At 32.6% G+C, this 26176-nt stretch overlaps 3 protein-coding genes across 3 annotated transcripts; 2 read left to right on the forward strand and 1 right to left on the reverse strand.

Annotated features, from left to right (window-relative positions):
• The first annotated feature begins 370 nt into the window (after nt 1-370).
• LOC125816589 (uncharacterized) lies at nt 371-1176 on the forward strand. The gene is made up of 2 exons (XM_049496202.1): nt 371-946; nt 1043-1176. Exons 1-2 carry the CDS (start codon nt 409-411, stop codon nt 1120-1122), a joined length of 618 nt encoding a protein of 205 aa, XP_049352159.1. The 5' UTR covers nt 371-408; the 3' UTR covers nt 1123-1176.
• A 1085-nt stretch (nt 1177-2261) lies between these two features.
• Nucleotides 2262-16955, forward strand: LOC125816583 (uncharacterized). The gene is made up of 13 exons (XM_049496192.1): nt 2262-2378; nt 2468-2530; nt 2609-2779; nt 3909-4040; nt 6213-6352; nt 8751-8843; nt 12561-12686; nt 14781-14933; nt 15088-15159; nt 15858-15959; nt 16165-16335; nt 16416-16495; nt 16593-16955. Exons 1-13 carry the CDS (start codon nt 2348-2350, stop codon nt 16660-16662), a joined length of 1404 nt encoding a protein of 467 aa, XP_049352149.1. The 5' UTR covers nt 2262-2347; the 3' UTR covers nt 16663-16955.
• A 2362-nt stretch (nt 16956-19317) lies between these two features.
• On the reverse strand, nt 19318-20315 carry LOC125816593 (B3 domain-containing protein Os04g0386900-like). Its single transcript, XM_049496205.1, has 2 exons — nt 20178-20315; nt 19318-19629 (listed from the first exon to the last, which is right to left on the reverse strand). Exons 1-2 carry the CDS (start codon nt 20292-20294, stop codon nt 19318-19320), a joined length of 429 nt encoding a protein of 142 aa, XP_049352162.1. The 5' UTR covers nt 20295-20315.
• Between the last annotated feature and the right edge of the window lie 5861 nt (nt 20316-26176).

A 26176-nucleotide genomic window follows, 5' to 3' on the forward strand; every position in this document is an offset into this window, starting at 1 on the left:
ATAAACTGCAAATTTTTCTTTAATATCGTTATTATAACTGTTACAAATTAATGGAAGAACCGCAAATAATGGTTATCCTTTAGTAATCCCCCATTAAACTCTTCCTAAACCTGCATGCCATTTCCCTCTTTTACAATACAATAAAGCCATAAAAAATTCATTAACCTTAAAATAAAAATAATCATCCTTCTCTTTTTTTCATCTAACACATTTTTAACGGCTAGCCAAGGCGGTGAATTTTCTAAACCGCCATGGCAGCCTATTCTAACGTCCATCAACCTTCACCAGAAATCTGATTAACGTAATCTAATTTGTATAATCATTGTTGTTGTGAAAACTTTCTTACGCTATTTGTTATTGTTGTTAAAAAAATAATTAATTCTTGACGTACGTATCTGAATATCTGAGATGGGAGATATTAAGGTTACTCGTGCAAATCAAGATAAACATATATCTTCATCATCGTCTAGTGAATTATCAGATCAATGCGAGGAATTACAACGTTTAGAGGATGCACCACCTTTTTGGAGGAACCCTAATAAGAAGTTATCAAAGCAACTTTCCATGTGTGAGATTCCACGTGACATTGCATGGGAAAAACGACGTCGTCAATTTCTTCATCAAGAGAGGAAAAAGAATATTATTGGAAATACTCAAGACGTTGATGCATATATAACTGATGAGGATTTGAATGAACTTAAAGGTTGCATAGATTTAGGATTTGGATTTAATGAAGAAGAAGGGCAAAGGTTATGTAACACCTTGCCCGCACTTGATCTTTATTTCGCGGTGAATCGTCAGTATTTAACTAGCCCAATCTCTTCACCGGGTAGCAATAAAGGTTCAATGTCATCTCCGGGTTCATTGAATTCTCTCGGAGGAAGGTCATCCTCTTTTGGAAGCCCTAGGAGTGATCATGTTGATGCATGGAAGATTTATAGCCCAGGTATTAAATTGTGCGACTATTTTATCTAAAAAAATCAACGTTATATGTACAAACTTTTTTTTTATTATATATTTATATAATATAAATGTTGTGTAGGTGATGATCCTCAACAAGTTAAGACAAAGTTGAGGCATTGGGCGCAGGCAGTGGCTTGTTCTGTCAAGCAGTCTTATTGAAGTTGAAAGGGTGGTGATGAAATTAAACACCATGTTCTGACTATGTTTTCTATTGCAAGAAATTAATTTCCTCTTTCATCGTATTGACCGATCCAGACCTCGTATGATGAAATATAGTCATGACTTTTGCGGATGGACTGAGACTCATGCGCCAAATGATCAAACAGAGCTACATAGTTGTAGGCGGTCAATTTCACCACTAGTAATGTTGATTCTCAATTTAGTTAATTGAGGCAACAAGGATTTAAGTTACATACAGTATTGATATGTAAATAATTTTATTTGTTGTTGGTGTATTTTGACCTTTATTGATGAATGCTTCTCCTTTTTTCTTAAAGAATTACCAATTGACGTTTATATAGATGATTATTTGTTATTGTTATTTATTTGATTCGATAATGTAAAAAAGAGCTTATTTTCCCTATTATTAATATCCAATAACACTTGATGGAAGAGACTAACTGATAATGAAAGTCACGGTTAATATAATTTGAGAAAAAATGATAAATATATTTCGAACTATCATTCGTTATACTTTTAGGATGTTGATGTTCTTATTGTCCAAATTTTAGGGTGTATATACCTTTTCTATTAACGGCGGGACACGTGTCACAATCTAAAATATTTACCCGATTTTTATTAAATTTTTACTCATTATTAAAAGATCCACCCATATTAATTAAAAAACCCCGCCCAAATAATATAATACCCATACCCAAATTATAACCCAAAACCCTCAAAACACTTCCGCATCTTTTCCGTTTCTCGACCTCCAAATTTTGGTCGAACACAATAAAATCATATTTCACTAATATATTTGTACTTTTAAAAAATTATTAATTTATAATACTAATGAGACCATATATTTATATATGGGTCTTCTGAAAATATATCATCTTATTATGTTATCGAAATGAGTGATTTTTTTCAATGAACCAAGTTTGAACCAAAAAAAAATGAATACTATTTTGGAGAGATTATTAATTAACTGAATATTAATTTAGTAAAATTAAACCGTACACACGTTAAAATTTATATTTGGTGTAAAAACCCCTAAGCGTATTCGGCATTTTGAGGTTGACTCAAAGTCAAACTTGCAAAAACCCTTGCTCTTTTTTTCCTTTTATTTTGGCAAAACCCTTGTTAGGTCTCATTGTATATATAGCAGAAGTTTCTAGCGAAGCCTAAAGTAGAAGAAAGATACTAGTACTATCATCTCTCAGTTATGGCTCCTGATGCTACTGATGCTCTTGCAGGTTTTGATTCTTTTTACTTCTTTTTCTTGAAGTTTACTGCAAACATGTTGTTTTTTAATATATGTGTATGTTGAAATTGTTTTGAGCAGTTAGAGAAAAAGTTAATAAGTTTCTGAAGGCGGCTTGTTCAGGGGATATTGAGCTTTTCAAGAGTAAGTTTACAATTTCCTGTTTTATTTTGGGGGTTTCAGTTTATGCGATGCTATATAGTGTTGATCATTGTGAAACAGAGTTGGCAAAGCAACTGGATGGTGGAAAAGGGTTGGCTGGTACAGTGGCGGATGTGAAGGATGGTAATAAAAGAGGGGCATTGATTTTTGCCGCAAGAGAAGGCAAGATTGAGTTGTGCAAGTATTTGGTGGAGGAATTGAAGGTTGATGTCAATGAAAAAGATGATGAAGGTATTTTCTAAGCCACAGTAATAAATTTGTATAGGCACACAGTAACAAATTTCTACAGGCCTAGTGGTCAATGGAGTGGTTGAGACATGTGATAAGAACACTAGGTGATTCTTCCCATCTGTTCTAGCATTGGTGTTACCTGGTACATGTTGCCGGTGAAAGATGGTAAATATCCCTTGGAATTTGTTGAGGTGTGTGTCATCAAAACAAAAAGTTATTGTTTAGAAGAAATTAGCTCTACAGATTGTGTCCTGATTGAAACTTGAGAGTTTTTATCTTTTTACCTCTTTAACGTTTGAGGGTAACATGTACCATTGGAAATTATATGTTTCCTTGTTCATACAAAAATATTTGACAACATTGTGGTGCCTCACTGCGGACAATTCAAATATTTGAGTAGTCTTTCAAGAAAATGATATGATAGATGAAAATATAGTACATAGAATTAAAGTAGATATGAAGATACCTAATAATTGAAAGACAAGTTCTATAGAATAGTTGTGAGACCGATAATGTTATATGGGAATGAATATTGGACTTATGACGCTCGACTTGTCAACAAAATGAGAATCATAAAAATGTCAATGTAAAATTAATGTGCAGTCATACAAGTTCAGTTAAAATTAGAAATAATCACATTATGCAGTTAGTACACATCAATAATAAAATGAGAGAAGGACTTTTGTAATGGTTTGTATGTGTCCCTATGCAGGCCCCTAAATGCACCTATGTAGGTGTGATAGTATGATGATTGAAGTGCTAAAAGGGGACAAGGTAAAACTAAAATTACAAGGGTGGGAGTTATCTCAAATGACCTAAAATATCAAAGAATCAATGCGAACTTGGGAATACAAAACAATAGATGCAAATAATACCTATAAGTAGTACTAATTCAGTGTGGTCAAGCATATGATTTAGGGACCCTCTAATTTTGAAAACCCTTAATTTGCTTTGAAAGAAAAATTATTCTTCAATATAGGAATGGTGGACTCAAATACAGCGGAATATATGGAGGATTCACATTATTGCTCCCAATTTATTTGATTTTGAGACTCTTATTGATTGGTTGATTGATATGTGCTGAAAGTGATATTTCTGTAAACTGATTTGAATATGTTGTTCATCATAGGTGAGACTCCTCTTCTTCATGCTGCTAGGGAAGGACACACTGCTACTGTCCAGTACCTCATAGAACAGGGTGCAGATCCTGCAATACCCAGCGCCTCGGGGGCAACAGCTTTGCATCATGCTGCAGGAAATGGTAGGTTCTTCCTCTTTGTTAATAGAAGTGATTGAAGCTTCTGTTTGTGCCAGGGAAAGATTCATGGGTTCAGATGCATTTAATTGCCGTAAGTTCTTGGCTCTTGTACACTGAACTCTTCTATTTAAGGAGTTCCACATTTTCAAATAAAAATGTTTGACAAACATGCCAATATATATATATTTTTTAAATTTTAGTTGTTTGATATTAATTGATGGAACTTTTGGGGGATAGAAATTGTTTTGGATGTTAGGAATATGAAAGAGAAAATTGTATTGAGATTGAGAATTTGTCATATTATATAATATGCAAATTTCCTTTTTAGCAAAGTTGACATTATTATTGAATCACCTAATAATAGTATAGTGACCCATATTTTGGGAGTAAAAACTAAGAACTAAATCCCTTCAACGAGTTGGTCAAAGTTCTTATCATAAGCTAATAAACACAGATCAGGCAAGGAAATAAGGCTATGATCAGCAGTAAGAAGCAGAGATGGATAGGGCGGGGTTTGCTATGTTTTCTATTTGCTTCACACTTTTCAGCCTTTCAGGTCACGTTTATACTTTCAGCTGTTGAAAACCGAACTTTAGCCTCTATTTTGTTGGAACATCTGACGTTTCTTGCTTCATCACCTTTTCTTTCCCTTCCCTCTGTCAATGCTACATCATTTGTTCTCAATTGATGACTTGAAATAACCCTAGATTTCTAGAGCTTCAAAGAGCTGGCATAACTCAAGAACATTATCTGATATTGTTATGTATGCAGGATTGAATCACTATATAAATGAAGATGTAGTAAGGAAGCTGTCTGATACTTCTGTGTCTCATTTGTTTGTTCTTCTCTACTGATGAAAGTGTATCACTAAGAAGATCAGTCTAAGTTAACTCTACGAGGAACATAAAATTTGGGTTGTTGGTCATATAACTAGCCTTTGCTGTGTTCATAACAAACACATTATGAGACATCTTCATCTCAAAATATCATAATTGGTAGGAAGATTTTTTTTCCCAAGCTGTTGAAGCTTGAAGATAAGCAAAACTAGTTCCGCAGGCTGGAAAAAGTCCATCTTCTCCTCCCCATTATACCAAAGGATGCATGTGCAGTTATATTTCCCCTGGATAAAACTTTCTTGTTTCTAAAGAAAAACTCTAAATGGCTGGAATCTAAGAAAGTGAATCTAGCTATTTCAGCAGCCATGTTCATTGTAGAGTATAGCTCTGTCGCTATTATAAGCTGCTCCCTCCATTTTTACTTTGAACTCATTCGTTTTACTTGACATGATGAATAAGAGGACAATTGAAGATAGCTGTTTCTTTACGCTAAGTGACGGAAGTTTGATGAGCTAATACTTGGATTTCGTTATCTGATAGATGAATCTCAGAGAAGTGTATTTTTCGGCTTGATTTGAATTTTTGGGGTTGTTTATAAATGATGCATGATTGTTAATGAAGACTTTAGAAAGGAGGTCCACGAGTAGAAAATATGCTTGACTGGAGAACATGCATAATTGCATGCAATTGAGTACTCACTATTACAGAATTCACAAAGAGGCAGACTGATAGCCTGTGGGGATCTCTGCTGCAATTTTTTAATCATCATAAGCCTATCGGTTCTGCCACATTTTTTTCACTTAATCCTAACATTTTCTTTTTTTTTCTTCTCTTCTAAGTAGTGTGAATGTGAATGGAGTGGGGTGGGGTGTCAAGAACAGTAGCACATGTGAAAGGAAATTCCACAAATTCTCCTGAAATATATTTGCAGAATTTTGTAGAGAATCATATTTTGTAGATTCTTTACCTTTTGGTTTATCCCTTGTATACGTCCAACTTGGCCATGTTTATGAATGAAATACTTTTACCTTATCCAAAAAAAATAATACTTGCAGATTTATTTTCCTTGTTGGTACATAGTCTGAATCAGGGATCTAATCATGTTCTGATGGATATCAGTAGTTGAGATGATTCTGATGGATATCAGTAGTTGAGATCTTAGTGTCAGCTTTAACTTCTCTATTGGTAAAACAATGAGAGAAATCAATCAACATGTCATTCCTTATTGCTTTATTGTTATTTATTGTGGTGTTGATGTGTGTAGCTACATGCACTCTTCAATTTATTTGTACTTCTTTACATAGAGTGACACTTCATTGTGCATTGTCTTTCTTTGCAGGACATGTTGAATTGGTTAAATTGTTACTGTCAAAGGGTGTAGATGTTGACTTACAAAGTGAGGCGGGAACACCGCTTATGTGGGCTGCAGGTTTCGGCCAGGAAAAGGTTGTCAAGGTTTTGCTGGAACACCATGCTAATGTGAGTGCTTTGTTACCTATTTAAACCCCTCTTTCTCAATTTAACAGTACCAGCCATTGTTTAACTGTTCTCTTGACAATATAATAAAGCCATAAAAATTTCATTAACCTTTAAAAAAAATCATCCCTTCTCTTTTTTCGTCTAGCACATTTTTAACGGCTAGCCAAGGTGGTGAATTTTCTAAACCGCCATGGCAGCCTATTCTAACGTCCATCAACCTTCACCAGAAAACTGATTAACGTATTTGTATAATCTAATTTGTATTATCATTGTTATTGTTGTTGTGAATACTTTTTTACGTTATTGTTGTTAAAAAAAGTTAATTCCTGATGTACGTATCTGAATATCTAAGATGGGAGATTTTAAAGATACTCGTGCAAATCAAGAGAAACATATATCTTCATCATCGTCTAGTGAATTATCAGATCTATGCGACGAATTACAGTTCTCTTGACAAAGTGGAAAGCAGTTGCATGGCTTTAGTATTTCCTATATAACGGCTTAAAGCTTCCTAGTTGGTCACTCAGTTCATTGTGGTTTTATAACAGGGAGAAAATTTTCAAACCTTGCCGTCACCCTTACCGATAAAAATTTCACCCCACTCCTCCCCTTCAAAAGAAAAAATGAGTCAGGCCACGTGAGGAGGCATGTTGATAAATAATAGAAGTATCCCCTCAATAACATGTAACAACTAAAGATTTTAGATGAGGTGGTTCCACAACCAAACAAATCCTTGAACAGGTTTCTTGCATTGATGTATTCAAAAACTGACCAATTAATAGATGTTAAGATGTTACTTTTTCCCTTTTGCCAAACAGTGTAGAGTTTCCATTCCCAACCTGCCCACTCTTCTTTTCTCACCCCCTCTCCTCTTTTCTTTTTTCTTTTTTCTTTTTTCTGTATTTGATAATAATAAAAAAATTTGACTTGACTATCTTCTTTCATGCTTTTCTGTTTCATTAGGGTGTGTTCGGTATGGAGGAACATATTTTTGGGAAAATGTTTTCCAATTTGTTCATGTTTAGTTGGTCAAAACTTTTAGAAAATATTTTCCTTAGGAAAATAAGTTGTTTAAAAATGAGGAAAATGGCTTTCTTAATGAAAGTAAGAAAAACAAGTTCTACCCGCGGCATTCCACTTTCCTCTCCACCCTTCAATACAACACCTCATCTTCACCCCCACACCTCTGTAGCCCCATCTCCACTTCCACTTTCCTCTCCACCCTTCAACACACCTCATCTTCACCCCCACACCTTTGTAGCCCCACCCCCACCCCCACCATCCAACCTTCATCTCTCATAGTATTTGTTTAGATTATAGATAAATAGTTTTAGGATTAGTATTTTTTGCTTATATACCGAACACAAGAAAATAATTAAGAAACCCATTTATTTTCCTAGAAATGATTTTCGGAGAGAACATTTCCTTGCTACCAAACACACCCTTGGTTGTTTTTCAATGTTTATGTTGCGAAAAAAGAAGTTAGCTTAGATATATGGAGAATTGTCCCTGTTTGTATCTGGTGGACAACTTGGAAGGAGAGGAATGTTATAGATGTTTAATTCTCAAAAAAAGGAATGCTATCGATGTTTTGATAGCATAGAGAATAGTATGCAAAAGGTTAAGCTAAACTACCTTTTGTTACTATGTTTTTGGTGTAATCAAATCTATTCAAATGATACCATCTCCATAATTGATGTTCTAGATTCAATTTAGGTAGGAGTTAGCAGGATTTTGAAGTAAAATTTTGTAAATATGGTTTTCAGTACATAGGTATGTACTGTTTGTGAGAAATATGTGAAGTTACCCGTTCCAAAGAAAAAAGAGTTAGCTTAGATATAGTATATACTATATACAACAGTTTTTGATTAGTTGATTCAACTAAAGATAAAATTTTCTTTCATAAGTTTAATTAGATCAATTCTATAATGCAAACAGCCCCTGATTTACATTTTTGACTTGTTAGAAAGGGCATGTGTTGATAATATTTGGAAAAACCCAAGTCCTAGATTGTACACCCCCCCCCCCCCCCCCCCAATTTTGATGCATTCTTCTCTTCTGTTGAGGATGGGTTTGTGGTGTATGTGTGTTTGAAGATAATCTTTTGAAAAAATAATACTCCGTCTGTCCAAGTTTATGTGATGTAGTTTTACTTGACATGGAGTTAAAGAAAAGAAAAAATGACTTTTGAAATTTGTGGTCCAAAATAAGTCATAGATATTTGTTGCTATAAATCATTTCATTAAGGTATAATGGACATTTTAAAGTTAAATTGTTATTAAAAATAGAAATGTGTCTTTCTTTTTGGGACCGACTAAAAAGGAAAGTGAATCATATAAATTAGGATAGAGGGAGTATTTCTATTTGTTCATTTGGCCTAAAAAGTTACTTTGTGCAGGTTCATGCTCAAACAAAAGATGAAAATAATGTCTGTCCTTTGGTATCAGCTGTAGCAACTGATTCATTGCCTTGCGTGGAGCTGTTAGCGAAGGTCAATAAAATTCTATTTTTTCATTAAGACTGCTCACTGCATATATTCATTAGATTGTTCTACTTTTTCACTTTATGTACATTAAATTGCTGAATCCAATTGAGCATCCCGAAGAAGTTGTGTTGCAGAAAACATATAGTGCTTTTGTGCTTTTGTTTGATGTATTATACTATTATCATTCTGCACTTTTCTATGTGTTGGAACCATGCGAAATTTGTGCTAAGATTAAACCACAAGAAACTGCTTTGATCATACGAGAGCTATGTGAGACTTGGCTCTATTACACCTTAGAGGTTTTCTTTCCTGAAACTCTCAACTTCTATTCTGCTTTTTTTTATCCTTTTTAATATTTGTTTGAAATAAGTTAAGGTTAAACATGCTTAAAAGGATAAAAGAAGGCCTTGAGAGATACCCCTAGAAAATTAAACAAGTAAAACTGCTAAAGATAAAAGGGGAAAATATTCAATTGTGTACATTCAGTTTATTACCTGCATTAGGTGGTGAAGGGTAAAGGGGGTGGGTTCATTATTCACCGAGTTTCGAACTTTGCGCCACTGGTCCTAGGAAATTTCTCGGTTATAGAAAAAAACTATTACCAGCAAAACTAACATATTTTAACCTCAATTTCACAGGCGAAACAAGCCATTTAAAACACAATGTTACAATATATAAAGTTTAGTGACGAACTGTTTGGGACTTAAATTAGACTTCAGCTTTCAGGTTTATCTAAATAGGTAATTCAAACATTTCTTTTCAGTGGATGCTCATCCTTTACAGTTTTATTATCTTGTTTTTCGATTTTGCTTTATGTTCCTTTTGCCTTTCTGTGGAAATGGGTTCCTAAAAGTACTTGAGGAACAAAGTTCGATCTCCTCTGCTTGTTAAATCGGCAACAGTTGTCAATGGCTCACATCCATGTTGCATTTATTTCAATGATTCTCTTTTAATTCTTTCTTTTTGTTTCTGAGATGTAGGAGAGGCTTTGCTTAAGAGCTTTATGACTGGTTAAGCCCAATATATGAAAAAATTTCTTGACCACATAGGTTTATGAATTTTGTGCACCTTACTTGTCGAGGCATAAGCCAAGGCAAGAACCCAACCACCTTTGTCAACACAGTCACACCTTATTAAAATATAAAAAGCGAAAGCATACAATTCGGAGGGAGTTTAGATAGTAGATAAACGCATAAAAGACGCTCAATATTGCTTAATTAGTTTTGATCCAATAAAATAATGTAATCAATGTCGTAAATAATGTAATTGCAAGATAGGGGTGCTTCCTACTACTTATCTTGGTCTACCACTTGGAGTAAGGACCAAACAGTTATAGGTTTCGATGATTGAAAGGGTAGAAATGAGATTTGCTGACTGCAAAAGAGATGCTAAAAATATCATACTATCTTGAAGGAGTGGGAAGAGTTCTTTGGGTATGTATCATTTAGGGTAGGTGATGGGAGTAGGATAGGTTATGGAGATACAACACCTCCGGGAACAAGTAATTGAGTACTACATTTACAAATATGTATATAGTTTCATGCCAAAAAGAGATGTCAATTCAATGAATTCAAAGGGTCCAAGGTTAAGAAATTCATATGGAATTGAGGATTTAGGAGGAACTTGCAAGTTTGTGAGGTCATGGAATTTCAGTCTAGGTAAGACACTTTAGAAAAAAGTTCTCCACCAGCTAGCCCGTGATGTATAGAAATGGGGAGTGGAGAATAATGGCATCTTTTTGTGAGGTCCTACTATTAGAAATCTCTAGGTAGGGAAGAGTACACTTCTCCAAATATTTGGTGTTCCATTTCATGTGGCTATCTACAACGGTACTTTGGCGGTTGAGAATTTGGGGAAGGAGGATAACATGTGTCAGTTGGTGCTTCATGTGTAGAAGCTTTGCTGAAGATGTGAATCATCTTCTTCACATTATCCGTCTTGCTTGTGGTGGGAAATACTATGTTGGTTTGGTCTTTAATGGGCGCTGTCAGGCATGGTTAGACATTCAAGACCCACATAATTTTTTTTACTCTTTACTTTGGAGATTTGATTTTTCTTTAAAAGACTTTGGCATAAAAGAAGATGAGGTTTTGTCAACCGATCTATAATGTTAATGGTTGGCAATGGCGATTGAAGCGATGGTAGAGAATTTTTTTATTTTTTATTTTAAAAAATCACTACAAATAAATGTGTTTTTCTTGATTTAGTTAAGAATTAGAACTTGATTAGTATATAAAAATAAAAAAATGAAGAACACTGATAATCGACAATGGCAGTAAATGACGTTGAGTATTGAAAAAAAATCACTGCTAATGACTTCAATTTTCTTAAACTAATTAAGAACTAAAGATTAACTAGTATTTACATATTCTGAAAAAGAAAGAAAGAAATGTATTTAAAAAATCAAAAATTCAATTTTTAGAGAATTTCCAATGTGGCTATGACATGGCGCTTATGTGGTTTTGATGTGTCTATGATGTGGCGTGTGTGTAATACACTTGCCAATTTGGGACTGGTATTATATTTTTAGGGTGGTATTAATTCACTTCAAATATATTAAGGGGTATTTAAACGCCCGTATAGTTGAAGTGTTAAGTAAGTTATGCTGCCAAGTTTAGGTATTTTTTTATGTATTTTTTCTTAATTATTCAAGATGTGTGTTTTTGGCCCTTTCATGTGAAAATATGTTATATTTGACTATTTACAGAATTACATTACCATCAAGTATGGAGTAACAATTCAAATTTAACATATTACATCAGTAATTAGGCAGTGAAACAATTAATAATTATGTTGAATTTGTGAATATTCACAAGCAAAGGGATTAAAAATTGCCCAATTCAATCAATTGAAGATTTAATGTGCTTAGTCAGATATCATAGGGACCAAAACAGAATTTATCAATAATTGAGTGATTAGAAATGCTATAAACCCTAAAAATGTTTCGAGAAAAGAGAAGTTAATGGAATTGAAAGTCTTGAGTGTTTGGTTCTACTTGGAAAGAGGAGTCGGTGGAGTCTCGACCACTGGGTGGCCCAGTGGTTTGGGCGTGGGAGTTGGGACTTCCATGTTGGAGGTCTCAAGTTCGAAACCCCTTGCTAGCGAAAACAAGGGGTTTGCCTTCTGGGTTGAGCTCGTCGCACTGGGCTTGCCTAGTGCGGGTTACCTCTCATGTGTGGTTTGCGAGCTATTGTATAGGAGCTGATGTTTTACTTTGTGTGCACCAAAGCGTAGCGGCTACGGGTTTCCCTTGTCATAAAAAAAAATAGGAGACGGATAATATATGAACATGTTGTTCCCAAAGAATTACTGTTTATCAGCTCTTTTTTGATCTTCCTTTTTTATCCTTTGATTCCATTTGAAGTTGTGCATGTTCTACTTTTAGACCCTTGAAGATACAGAGTACAACTAGCACGTTTGGTTCTCAATCCAAGATGCTGGAGAAAACATTGCTTACATATTCAAAGATGGTTTATTGTGTAAAACAATCTTTTCTATCTACTTATCCAAAAAGGAAAAAAGAAAGAAAATTCATGTTCTCCCTGAAAAGCAATTTTTGCATATGCTACACCAGATTGGAACTGTTGTATGTGGGGCCATCTAGTTCACTTATTGGAACTGTCTTTTTCAATTTTTCCACTTTGGTTTGGATTTTGCTATGTTGCTTGATTAGGCATGCCATCTGTCTACTCCAGGCTTAACTTCTTTTATGCTACCATACAGGCAGGGGCTGATGTCAATGTTAGGACTGGTGATGCAACTCCTTTGCTCATTGCTGCTCATAATGGTAGTGCAGGAGTCATTAACTGCTTACTACAAGCTGGAGCTGATCCTAATGCGGCTGAGGAGGTAATTGAAAAGAAAATCTAACGGAATATAATTTTCTTTATTATTTCACATATTTTGGAAGAAATTTCCAAGGACTCCTTTATAATGTTGGAAAGTTGATTCCAAATAATTTTAGTTTTATTTTCGTGTCTTCTGTTTGTCAAGCACATGTCAATTATATTCCTTGTTATCACTTTTGAGTCTACTACCTCTTATTCTCTTTCAGATCCGTTGTAGAATCTAGGTACCTTGGCCATCTTTTCCCGGGGTTTTTTGAAGTTGAAGATATGTTCGTAAACCCGGACTTTTAGAGTGGGAACTTAAAATCTTAGGGTTATGGGTCAGTGGTTCATGATTTTGTTGAGAAAAATAATTCTATTTTGACTTCATAAGCATAACACAATTTTTTGTTCTGAATATTTCTGAAATAAATAATTTTCAAAAATATACACCATAAATTTGTTGTATTTAAAAATAATCCTTATTGAGTTAATTCAAAATTTTCACATTCTCCAATGTAGTATCTTTTCATAGAATATGGATCAAATCTAAGTTGCTCGGACTCTTCACTTTTTGTTCCACACCCGTGTCGACACGACATGGGTGTGAGATCCGTGTCCGATTTGGTCAACCGATTTTGGGTACTTTGACCAAAACCGATGGGGAAAGTCCGGACAGTTTTAATGATTTCTCTAATCAATACAAAAGTTGAGGTGAAATTGAAGAAAATGGAATACCTTTTATATAAAAATTTCTATGCCACTCCGTTTCCTTTAATCTCCTTCCAGGATTCTCCTCAAGTTCTCTACATAATCTCATAATTTAGGTTTTATAACTGTATTTTTAGATATTTTAATTATTTTTAGGCGAATCCCCGCACCCGTATCCATACATGGATCCATATCTCCGAATCCTAAAAATTAGATCATGAAGGATCCGACCTCTAGATCTGCACCCGTATTGGACACCTGCACCTGAGTCCAAGCAACTTAATGTGGTGTCCAGGTTACACCATGCTCCTTATTGTCATTTTGTTACGTAGTAATGAAATCTCTCTTTTTATGACCAAAAAAACCTATATCTACCAGGGTGTAAGCTTGTTACCCCGCTCATTGTGCTCACATCCACACACGCAAAAAAAAAAAAAGAGAGGAGAGAAGAAAAGACATGAATCTTATAATACGGACTGTAGTCTGTCTTGTGTCTAAAGGTGAAAATCCTTTCTGCTCCATTGTTGAGCATTAATGAAGACTACTGCTGCGATCCTCACCATTTTGGAGATGAAAAGCTCTAGAGAGAGATATCCAGGACAAATAAGAAATACCTGGCTGAAAAGGGGAATGTCAGTCATAGAACATATAAAACCAAGATTAGGGTTTAGGTATTTTACTAATTGTGGTTTCTTAATGACCTTTTATAAGAAATTGTAAACCTGGTCATTTTGTTGTATAACAGTCAATCCGATGGGTTTTCTGGTCCTACTGGTGGATTCTCCGGTTCTGACAGGTTTTCAGGTAAACTGTGACCTGTTTCTTTTGGGTTGACAGATCAACTGGTCTAATCTGGGGTTCAGAACATTTAACTGAAGAAAGTGTAGGGGGAGTGCTTAGCTTTGCTGGATCAGACATGGTACCATGCATTCACTATTAGCAGAACTAAGATTTAGTACTATAAGTGCATTATGTAATGTGTCTGTGTAACTTTCTTTCAGCTTACCGTTTGCTGAAGGCTGATGCTCAATTGTGTCATGCTTTCAGGATCATCATTCATTATGGTGAAAACCGACATCTCTACATAAAGAGTTGGTGTGTTATGCGTGATACCACTATAGATGTGACTTGAAGTGGCCTGGGAGTCTTCTCTTTGTCCTGGTCTACTGTATCTTTAACTTAGTATATGTGATCCATTCTGATCTAATTCAACGACTCGGTGTCTGTACTTAACATATACTCGTATGGATTCTCCCTGGTATTCTGAACTTTCTTCTGGGTGAACACAGAGCTTCAATCATGAACTTTGTTAATTTCTGAACAAGTCGCTGGAAAAAAAATCTATTAGCAATTTCAGCAAGGACTGTTCATTGATACCGAAGTATTACTTTTGCTATTTCTACAGGATGGTACCAAGCCAATACAAGTTGCAGCTGCAAGCGGCAGTAGGGAAGCTGTTGAAGCTTTATTGCCCGTCACAGAACGGATTCAGAGTGTTCCAGAATGGAGTGTGGATGGAGTGATTGAGTTTGTGCAATCTGAATATAAGAGAGAACAGGTACTTAATTTGTGTTTCTGTAAGATAAATTGCTGCTGATTTTGGTCTTCTGTCAGTTGCTTGCAAATATTGGAATTAGCTCGGTGATTATTTCCTTCCATTCTCATGCAAATTTCAGCTTCTTTTTTATTTGTCTAAACTGTGATGATACCAGGAAAGAGCAGAAGCTGGGAGGAAAGCAAACAAGTCAAGAGAGCCTATTATTCCAAAAAAAGATTTACCGGAGGTCTGTTATTAGTGGTCGCTATTTTCTTTTTTATGTGCGAACTTTGGGTCATTCTGTTATCTATTTTTACATGAAAAGTATTAACTACCTCCTTCTGTTGTTTCTTTTTTTACATTTGCTTTTTGTATAATGTCAATAAGTGGGAACCAAAGTAAACCATTTCTGAAAATGGAAGAAAGTGAGCATAGATATTTCTCGTGTGTATGTTATCTTTCAATCTTGATTTCTTCTGGTGAAGCACTCTTGAAGACAGACTTAAAATACTTCCATCGTGAATATGACAATACATCCAATTTAGGCAACAAATGGAATTTGATTGTGCGAGTATATGTAGTAAAAAACATAATAAACACTGCATCTGGGGGCATGAAATTAATGTCTTCAACAAGTCCAATGAACAATGTTGTGGGAACAGTTCAATGTTTGCTTATGGTTCTGACCCAGTTAAACACTTCCTAGCGCTTCAAAATGCATAAAGTTTCTCTTATAGTCAGTGAAGTCATAACAGTGATGTGGTTCCAGACTTCCGTTTCAGCTGGCTTCAAATTGCACAGAGGATCAATAGCTTTTTATACTGTGTTTTACTTATGTCTCTCGTTCATTTGAAGAACCTCAGCATGGTCAACATCTTGTGTTGGAGAACCAGTTTACAGAACAGTGCTAAATATCTTTCATCAGCATAATTAATTGGTTTATAGGTGAGTCCTGAAGCAAAGAAGAGAGCTGCAGATGCAAAGGCGAGGGGAGACGAGGCATTTAAGAGGAATGATTTTGCTACAGCTATAGATGCTTATACACAGGTACCTATTAGTCTTATTGAATTCCTCCTGAATTCCCAGATCTACCCCTTCCTCAGTAAAATACTTGCAAAAGGGAAAAAGAAAGAAGATAATGATGAGAGGAAGTAATTATCTTCTTCATGGTGCAAGTATATGGATTAGAGACTAATTATGAGTGAGGATGCATCACTTACAAGGCTCACTTGTGTTTGCTAATAATCTGCAGGCAATCGATTTTGATCCAACTGATGGCACTCTGTTTTCCAATAGAAGTCTTTGTTGGCTCCGCCTGGGTCAAGCTGAACGTGCCTTAAGTGATGCCAGGGCCTGCAGAGAACTTAGACCAGATTGGGCAAAAGGTTGTTATCGGGAAGGTGCAGCTCTACGTCTATTGCAGGCATGCCCTTCTTCTCCTGGAGTCAAATTTTGCTAACTTATATACCTATATTTTCTGATATTCTATTATTTCATTTTCAGAGGTTTGAAGAGGCAGCCAATGCTTTCTATGAGGGTGTACAGATCAACCCTGATAATATGGAGCTCGTAACTGCTTTCAGGTATGCATGTTGAGACTTGAAGCTCTTCATTTAGCAAATGCAGTAGTTTCTATATCCTAGTTTTTCTCATTGTCGTGTGGTACTAATATGATTGCAGGGAAGCTGTTGAGGCTGGTAGAAAAGTTCATGCCACAAACAAGTTTAATTCGCCGTCATCCTTGAGTTAGAAAGCGCATAATGAGAGAGAACAAATGGTCGCTTCTTTTATCTGGGCGATAGTTTTTTCACTGGAGCAAGTTGATTATGGGGCATGCCTTTTTTGGGTAGTTCCAAATGGATTATTTAATCTTTTGTTCTGTTGCACCTTCAGCAATTTATAGACCAACAACATGATATAAATAATTTTAAGCTTTCTTATGTGTTCATCCTGCAAATCTCAAGTTTTCACTTGTGAGTAATTTCAAAGTCATTATTTTTATTCTGTTTAGGGCTTGTTTGGAAAGCCACCTGGTAATTGGAATTGGTGTTATTAAACTGACCTATTTGTTTGCCTTAGTGTAATTACGTTGTAACTAAACATATAATGTTTGGTTGCGCAAGTGTAAAAGTTAAATCATAAGGTTATATTGAATTTGAAAATAAAAATTAATTATTTGAAAATGCAAATTTATATTAGACAAATAATTAGGTCCTTTATAAATGATATTAAATTGAATATTTAAGATATATATTGTCTTCTGAAAATATGTTAATTATGTTTATGTTCTTGACTAATATTATAAAAAATAATTGATTTATATTTTTCAATTTAGTATATTCTAATTAAATTAATCGTAAACACTAAAGTATGGAATTTCGATAAACATCTTTAAATGCATGTTTGACAAACAAATTAATATTATAAATTTTGACAAAAAGATTATCTATTAAGTCTAACTTAAAAAAAATTAGCTTGCAATGTAAAATATTGAGTCAATACTCCTAAAACAAATGAAATTGAAATTATAACATAAGTTCTAAATTTAAAATTAAAAAAAATAACATAAAACTCTTATGTCAATTATATCCTGCAACCAAACAGAACCGTCAGTGTAATTACACCATTAGTCTTTAATTGGAGGATGGTGCTTGGGTTTTACAAACTATAAAAGGAACGGTAAGGTTCAACCTCCTTTGTTTCTCTCTCTCTCTCTAGGTATAGGAAACTATCCATTAATCATATCTATATATAAAAGAGAACTTTAGGCCCGCCTACGTGACGCCATCACAAACTAGAATTTCCTGTTAATTTATTTATTTCTAAAACTAGCCTTCACCTTTCATGAAAAGTTGCGACTTTTATGAAAAATTGTGATTTTTATGAAGAGTTGCGACTTTAATGAAGAGTTGCAACATTTATGAAAAGTTGTGACTTTTATGAAGAGTTGTGACTTTTATGAAAAGTTGCAACTATAATGAAGAGTTGCGACTTTTATAAAAAATTGTGACTTTTATGAAAAGTTGCGACTTTTATAAAAGGTCATGACCTTTTTGAAGGGTTGCAACATTTTCAAATAGTTGTAACTTTTTTGATAAGGCACAATAAATATTTATTCACACTACTCTTTGTTGTCTATAAATAGAGGGTTTTCTCTCATTTTAAAACAACGAAAATTCTGAACCTCCTCCTCCTCATCTTCTTCTTCTTCTTCATCTTCACAATTAAATATTTGTGTAATTTGCTTCTGTTGAGTGGCTCACTGACAGCATTGCTTATGTTACAGCAGTATGTATTTTTACAATGATTAATTTATGCTTATGTTATTAAGGATAAATGATAAGATGTAATAATTTTCATTTTTCTTTACATTATTAATGTTTGTTACTACGTAATCTTGTATGTAAGATAATATAGTGTTTTAATTTTAATGCCCGATAGGTTTTAAGTATTATTTTATAAATTCTGTGATATTTCGCGCGGATAATTTTACTAGTTAAATAATAAGTAATCTGATTACTATATAAATATTTGCGTGCATAAATTTTTTGCTCAGCAAAAAATTGGACGATTTAGATTGAATTACGTAGGTCCGTTTGAATATGATTTGAAATCAGATGGATAAAATTCAAGTTTTGTTTGAATATGTAATATGAATTTCTTAAATTATATTTTCTTTATTGTAAAATTTTACAAGTCGTGAAAATTTTAAAAAGAAATAAACAATTTGTTTATATTATCTTACGAAATTGGCAAACTATAATTCATAAACAAAATATCAGAATATGGTGTGACTAAATTATACCCAATATTTTACGCGAATAAGAGGATATGTGTTTTAAAGCTTAAGCTTGCTGATTAATTGTGTATGTGTTGTTTTATTGTTAATTATGTTACATAATTAAATGCAAAGTCCTAGAAAATAATTTTTAAAATAAGAAAGAATTGATTGAATGCAAAGTCCTAAATTGATTAACGTGAAAGATACTGTAGTGATTACATAATGAACTAATGTTTTGAAATACCCTGATCCAAGAATGAGAGATTAGATTAAAATAATAATAATTATATCAATGAAAATAATAACTTATAATAACTCTATCAGAAAAAAAAGAATCTTTACAATAATTATACTTTATTGTAAAGTACAATTTTGAAATTAATATAATTTGACATTTCAGCTTCGATTTAAAAGTTGTAAACAATTTAATTGCACTCATATCAAAATGGATGAAAACATCATCACTGAAGTTTCAGAGAGATAGAATCAAATATGAGCCAATAGATAAACCACATAAATGAGAAAACAATATCAATAAAATGAGACATACATCATACATGAAATTACTGGTATTGATAAAGTTTTTTTTTTTTTTTAATTAAAACTACTGAAATTGATAAGTTTTTAATCAAGTATTATTGGGTTGTCACTGTTTGTACCTTCCACATCTTCAGGAATCAATTCAGCTCGAAAATCACCTCTGAGAATCTGAACTCTGAATTCAATTTTGCTAGTGCTGCACTCTGACAGTTCAAACACAAGTCCATCCCCTTCCCTCAAATTGTTACCATCCACAAATTTTCTCCATCCCGTGCTAATAAATTTATAAGTAGATTTGGCTCCACCGTAAAACAAATTCCACTTCTTTTGACCACAAGTAAGAACTACAGGGACTCCAGTAGAAGGAAGCTCTTTGTTCATTTTCTTGGGTAAGTACTGTCAAACAATCAAAGAAATTCAGTAATATAAAAATCACGAATCCAGAAGAACACAAAGCTTCCAACTATATATATATATATATATATATATATATATATATATATATATATATTAAAACCTAAACTTTAAGCCTATAATCTATGACATCTAATCTTAAAATTCAACATTGTAAATAATTTTTTTTTGTGTTTTTTCACTTGGTATCCGATACCGAGGAAATGAGATCTCTATAACTTGAAAATTTTTTATTTACAAAAATTAACCTTTTTTATTTACAAAAATTGAGAATCTCTCGTAAAAAAGACATACAACTAATTTTTTTTTGTAAAGGGCTAGAAAATCATTCCTCTATTCAATACCCATATTCACAATAAATTGGATCCACCTCAAAAAGTCCACATTGGTGTAAAAAGTTTTCAAAGACAACATACTCATTACGAGAACTCTGATTAAGGATGATCGTCATTACTACAAAGAATCATCTTTAAGGAAATACTGAAAATGGGATGATTTATATAGAATGTGGAGGGGAAAATGAGAGTTACCAAACTGTAGGTAGGTTTGACGGCACTCTTAGTGAGAATTATATCAACGTACGATTTTTCAGAAAGTGGCCAATATCCATCATTATCAATTTCCGAGCTACCAATGCTTTCGATCATGATGGATTTACCTTTCTAGTTTGAAACACATTAAAAAATCAAAGAAGAATATAGGTTTTAAAATTAACATGGGGTGTCAAAAATCAGAATAAAGAAAAACAGAAATTTGTTAAGAATGATTGAAATGTACATTCATGTCGATTGATTAAATGATTGGAGTTCTTATTATGGTTTGATTCTGTGTCAAAGAGTACACAAAAATCTTAGAACTGTCAAGAGTGGCTAGTTTGAGTTTTGGGAGTAGGGGGTAGGGTTCCTAGTATTTTCGAAAAACAACTCAAGTACTTTTTTTTGTTTGTTAAACACCTGTTCCTATTTACTTCTTTATATAATATTATGCACCGTTACATATAGAGGTGGTCGCATTACTACTAGCACGAGATTACTCTAGCCTAAAAAATTATAGACTCAAATTATATAACGACTTATTAAAACTGGTAAAAGTAATTATTTCTTTGTCTTCTTTTAAAGTTTTAACATAAATAACGTGGGCTTCTGTTTGTTTGCTTTTGGAGTTTTAACACAAATAACGTGAGATATTTGCATGTTTACATAGTTTTTAACACAAATAACATGAATTCTACTTGTTTTTGAGTTTTTAACACAAATAATGTGGGTCTCTTGAGTTTCAAACACTGAGAATGTGGGATCTCTTTGGCTACTTTCGATGTTTTAACACAAATAACGTGGGGTCCATATCTTCTTCTGAAGTTCTTAACTCAAATAACGTGACTCTTTGCTTGCTTTCAAAGATTTTAACACAATTAATGTGGGGTGGGGATGGAATGGGAGAAAATAGGCAATCATACTTGTTTTGCCCTAAATTCATTTTTTCCCTCTCAAGTCAGCCCCATTGCAGGTAGAAAAGATGTTGAATAGATTGAAGGCAGGACACGGAGCTGGAATTTGAAATTGCAAGCCTTCAAACGTCCAAAATGGGTCGTATACATGTTGTATACAGAAGTATACATTGATATGCGAACTAAGTGTTGAAATACAGGTTGAAAGCAGAGACGCAGGTGTACAGGAGTTCAAAAATGGAATATATATACATTTGTATACACTAATCTGCAGGTTCTGGATGCCAGTATACAAGGATATACAGCAGTATAAGAAAGTTGTATACACTGTATAAAGGCAGAGGAGAATGGGCCAAAGCCCTCCTAAATTTCAGCAGCAGATTTAATTTAAATGGGCTCTAGAAATTTGTATTTGGGCCAAATGCCCAAATTTGGCTTAACCTCTTCTTTCTTTGTTTCATTTGTTTTCTAACTAACCGTTTAGTTAATTTGGTTCAATTTAATAAAATTCCTCAAAAGATAAACTATGTTCTTTATGTTAGTTTATTTTAACAAAGTTTCTTAATTTTATTGAATATCTTTAAAATGATTTTCATACTTTAAAAAACTAAATTGGTTTAAATTGTTGTTTTAAAATGAATCAAATAAATTCTAATTTATTTAATTTTGTTAAAATCTTAATCACTTGCAATTTAATACAAATATCTCAATTAAAATCCTCATTTCTTAAAAATTAAAAATTGTTTTTTGTTTGATTATTTTTTCAAAGTTAATTAAATATTGTAAATTATTATTTTTTATGTTAAATCATTTTTCCAAAAAATAGTCAAATATTTAATTTAAGTCGTAGGATAACCGCATGTTAGCGGATACTTCAAATACTTTTAAAATCTTCTTGAAGTGTAAATGAGAACCTCTTACCTATTTTCTCTAAATTTATAAAGGCTTAATCTGGTAGAATTTTTTAAATTAAATTTTCTTAATTTCTCTAAAAAATTATGTGGCGACTCTTTCTAAGTATTTTTTTCTCAAATTGATTTTAAAAAGTGATTTTTTTAAAGATGATAAAATTACGGCATTACAATGATCAGTGTGGATATTGTCGTATTGTTACTTGTTTGTTAAGGTCAAAATGATTGAATTTTATCCGAACCTACAAGAATAAATGTGTTACACTTACACCCTTTGTAAAATGAAATTCTTTTTCCAATTTGATTCAGTTTACTAAAAAGTACACTAAAATTTTTGAACGGTCAAAAATGGATATGTTGGGGTTTTGGGAGTGTTTTAAAAAAGAAACTCAATTTTTTAAATTAAAAAACTGCTCCTACTTACTTCTTCATATAATATTATGCATCGTTACAAATAGAAGTGACCACATTAATACTAGCACGAGATTGTTCTGGCTTAAGAAATTACAGAATCTATTAACACAATGACTTTTTAAGCCAAGCAAAAGTAATTCTTTCTTTGTCTAATTCTGAAATTTTTAACACAAATAATGTGGGATCTCTATGTTTGCTTCCGTATTTTTTAGCACAAATGATATGACTTTTTGCTTGCTTTTGACATTTTTAACACAAATAACATATCTTCTCTTAGTCTGCTTTTAGAATTTCTTATCCGCATAATGTGTAGTCTTTTTATCTGCTTTTGAATTCTTAATACAAATATTAAGGGGTCTCCGTTCTGCCTATGAAGTTTTTAACACAAAAAACGAGGGGTTCTATCCAAAATTTTTAAAAAAGATGACCTTTAGCTTCAAGCTAGAAGTTTGTATTTTTTCTCATTCAGTTGTTGTAAAATAAAATTATTAGATTTGCAAATAATTTTAGATATATAACTTGTAAAATTAATTGTATAAAATATATATTTTGATGGTTAAGCATTTTATATATTGCTAGTTTTCAGCACATGCATTGCACATATATGCATAATAATACAATACATATTCTATAACTAATATCAATATTATTAAATAAAGTACTTTTGAGTAAATAATTTTACATATATGAAAACTAAAGTATAAGTTTTAGATAATGACCAATGTGGATTATTGTATAGTTATTTTTTTGTTGAGGCAAAAACGATTTAATTCCTCTAAAACTACAAGGATGAGTGCGTTGTACTTTAAAGATAGTACAACAAAATCCCCTAAATGCCAAAAGTGGATAGTTTGGATTTTTTTGGGGGGGGGGGGGTTGGGGGGGTGATGGGGTTTTAAGTGTTTACGAAAAGTAATTCAATAATTTTTTGGTTAAACAACTACACCTATTTATTACTTTATCTAATATTATGCATCGTTACAAATAGAAGTGGTCACATTAATACTCGCACTAGATTATTCTAGCTCAAAGAATTACAAAATCAAATTACATTACAATTTTTTAAGACTAATAAAAGTAATTCTTTCTATGTTTACTTTTGAAAAATTTAACACAAATAACGTGGTCTCCTTGCCTGCTTTCAGAGTTTTTAGTTCAAGTAATGTGAATTTTTTTTCTGCTTTTGAAGTGTTTAATACAAATAACATTGCTTTTTACTTGCTTTCAGAGCTTTTAACATAAATAATGTGGATTCTTTTTGTGTGCTTTCAAAATTTCTAACACTAATTACATAGGGTGGGATCTCTTTGTCTGCTTCTGAAATTTTAAACACAAATAATAATGGGTCTCTCTCTGCTCCTGATATTTTTAACACAAATAATGTGGTTATTTGCTTGCTTTTAGAGTTTTTAATAAAAATAATACGTAATTTTTTGTTTGCTTTTATACTTTTAACAATGTAAACGCGGAATCTTTTTGTCTACTTCTGAAATTTTTAACCAAAAATTGTTGGGTTGGTCCAATTCATAAAATGATGATCTTAATTTAGATTCTGAAATAATTTTTTTTTTGAATAATAAATATCAAATCCAAAAATAGCTACCTAAATATTTCATCAAAGTAAAAAATCAAATGTGCGTGATTTTTGAAGTTTTTTACTTTTAGAAAATAAAATAAGCAACCACACTTGTTCTTAGAGGTGCGCATCGGTCGGTTCGGTTCGGTTTTAGGTGTTATTGGTTCGGTCTATCGGTTTTCGGTTTGTAAATACTTCAAACCGATAACCAAACCAATAACATATTTCTTATCGGTTTTTGGTTAATCGGTTTATGGTACTTAACGGTTCGGTTTTCGGTTTAACCAATAAGAAAATACTCATATATATTATATACACAATAAATTTTTTTTCAAATAAACCATATGATTTTTCCAGCATTTGGCATGAAAGTAATAATCATAAAAGTAACAATCATTTTTCTTGCAAGTTTAGACACTAGACACATTCAAAGGAAAAAGTGTGAAAGTAACAATTGTTTAACCATTAACAAAAAGTGTGAAAGTAACAATCGTTTAACCATTAACAATAAGACTAGTAAATTTAGTATAGTCTTATTGGGTTATCGGTTTAACCATTAACAAAAATTATAAAACCGGAAACCGAACCAATAACCCAATAAAAAAATTTGCAAAACCGTTTAAAAACCGTTAGTCCAATAACCCAATATCAATAAACCAATAGTGTTTTTTTCGGTTCGGTTTATTAGTTAAATCGGTTTTTGCACACCCCTACTTGTTCTGCTCCTCTTTTTTAGTTTTTTATTTAAATAAACGATTAAAAATCCTCTTCTTCTTTTTTGTTGTGGTTGGCTATAGTGGGTGATAATTTTTTAATAAAAAATAAAATAAAAAATGAGTTCTTTAAATAAGGACACATCTTTTATTAAACGGAGAACTTTTGCAAATAGCCATTATAATAAGCTTAATTATGCTTCATAGCTATATTTGCATATTTACGACTTGTAGCTATAATTTATGCTGCTTCGTTTGTATAATTTGCTGGTTTGTATAATTAATAGGGTATATTTGTATAATTCAGTTATTTTTGTATAAACTCGAAATAACGAATTTATATAATTATAAACATCTGAAGTGTAAACAATTATATAAATTATATTATACAAAAGTTATACAAATGTGCGAGTTATACAAATGTGTGAATTATACAAAACTAAAAAGTTGAGCCGCGTAATTATAGCTAAAAATAGGTCACAAATTGTAATTAAGACAAACTATAACTATGTTAAGTAATTAACTAGTATATATTTGCTTATACGCATAATTTTTCCTTAAACATACGTATGCAAGGAATGTGCAAAAAGCTAGTACTATATAAAAGCAAACATATACTAGTATTATCTATAAAATCAGATGAAATAAGAAGAAGATGAGGAAACTATCCATTATTGATATACTCAAGTATCTTGGGTCTTTGATCCAAGGAAAGACGGAGATCATCATATCAATGATGTTTCACATTGTATTGGTGTAATATGAATGAAGTGGAGGTTTGCCTTCAGAGTCTTGTGTGATAAAAAGATAATAATAAAAGGAATTTAAGAAGATAAGTTGTATAGAGTAAAATTTAGACTGATTTTGTTGTATGAGGCGACATGTTAGAATTTCATGTTTGAAAGATGTAAGTGGAGAAATGAAGATGTTCGAATGTGTGAGGATACTAAAAGCTATAAGTTCACTAGCACAAACTCAACAACCTCTTGTCACAGTTTTAAATTTTCACCATTTCATAAGGTTGTTCTTCAAACTTCCTTAAACTTATAAATGGAGTTTTTCAATTTTTCAATATCCATGGAAGAGAGAGTGGTGGGTGGTACGAGAATTTTGAGGGTATAATGGTTATATTTCCAATCCAAATTGAAACAGGTGGTACGAGAATTTTCAGGGTGAGTGGGGTGGGTGGAGATGGGGTTGAAGAAGAAGAAGAGAGAGAGATTCAAAATTCTTTTTTTAATTTTTTTTTTTTAAAATATGAATATTATATTTATTTGCTTATATCGTGTTTTGTCCAATTAAGCTATTTTAATGTCGCGTAAGTTTAATGATTTTACCTCATTTTATTTCGATGGTTATTATGTATTGTTTTATATTGTACGAGGTAGAGTTACTATGAAAATATAGGGTAAAAGATGAAATATAATTATTAAATAATATATAAAGATAAAATGAGAAGAAAATATTA

The sequence above is a fragment of the Solanum verrucosum genome, unplaced genomic scaffold, assembly GCF_900185275.1.
Source record: "Solanum verrucosum unplaced genomic scaffold, falcon-dt-bn FXZP01000261.1, whole genome shotgun sequence".
NCBI classification, from domain to species: Eukaryota; Viridiplantae; Streptophyta; class Magnoliopsida; order Solanales; family Solanaceae; genus Solanum; species Solanum verrucosum.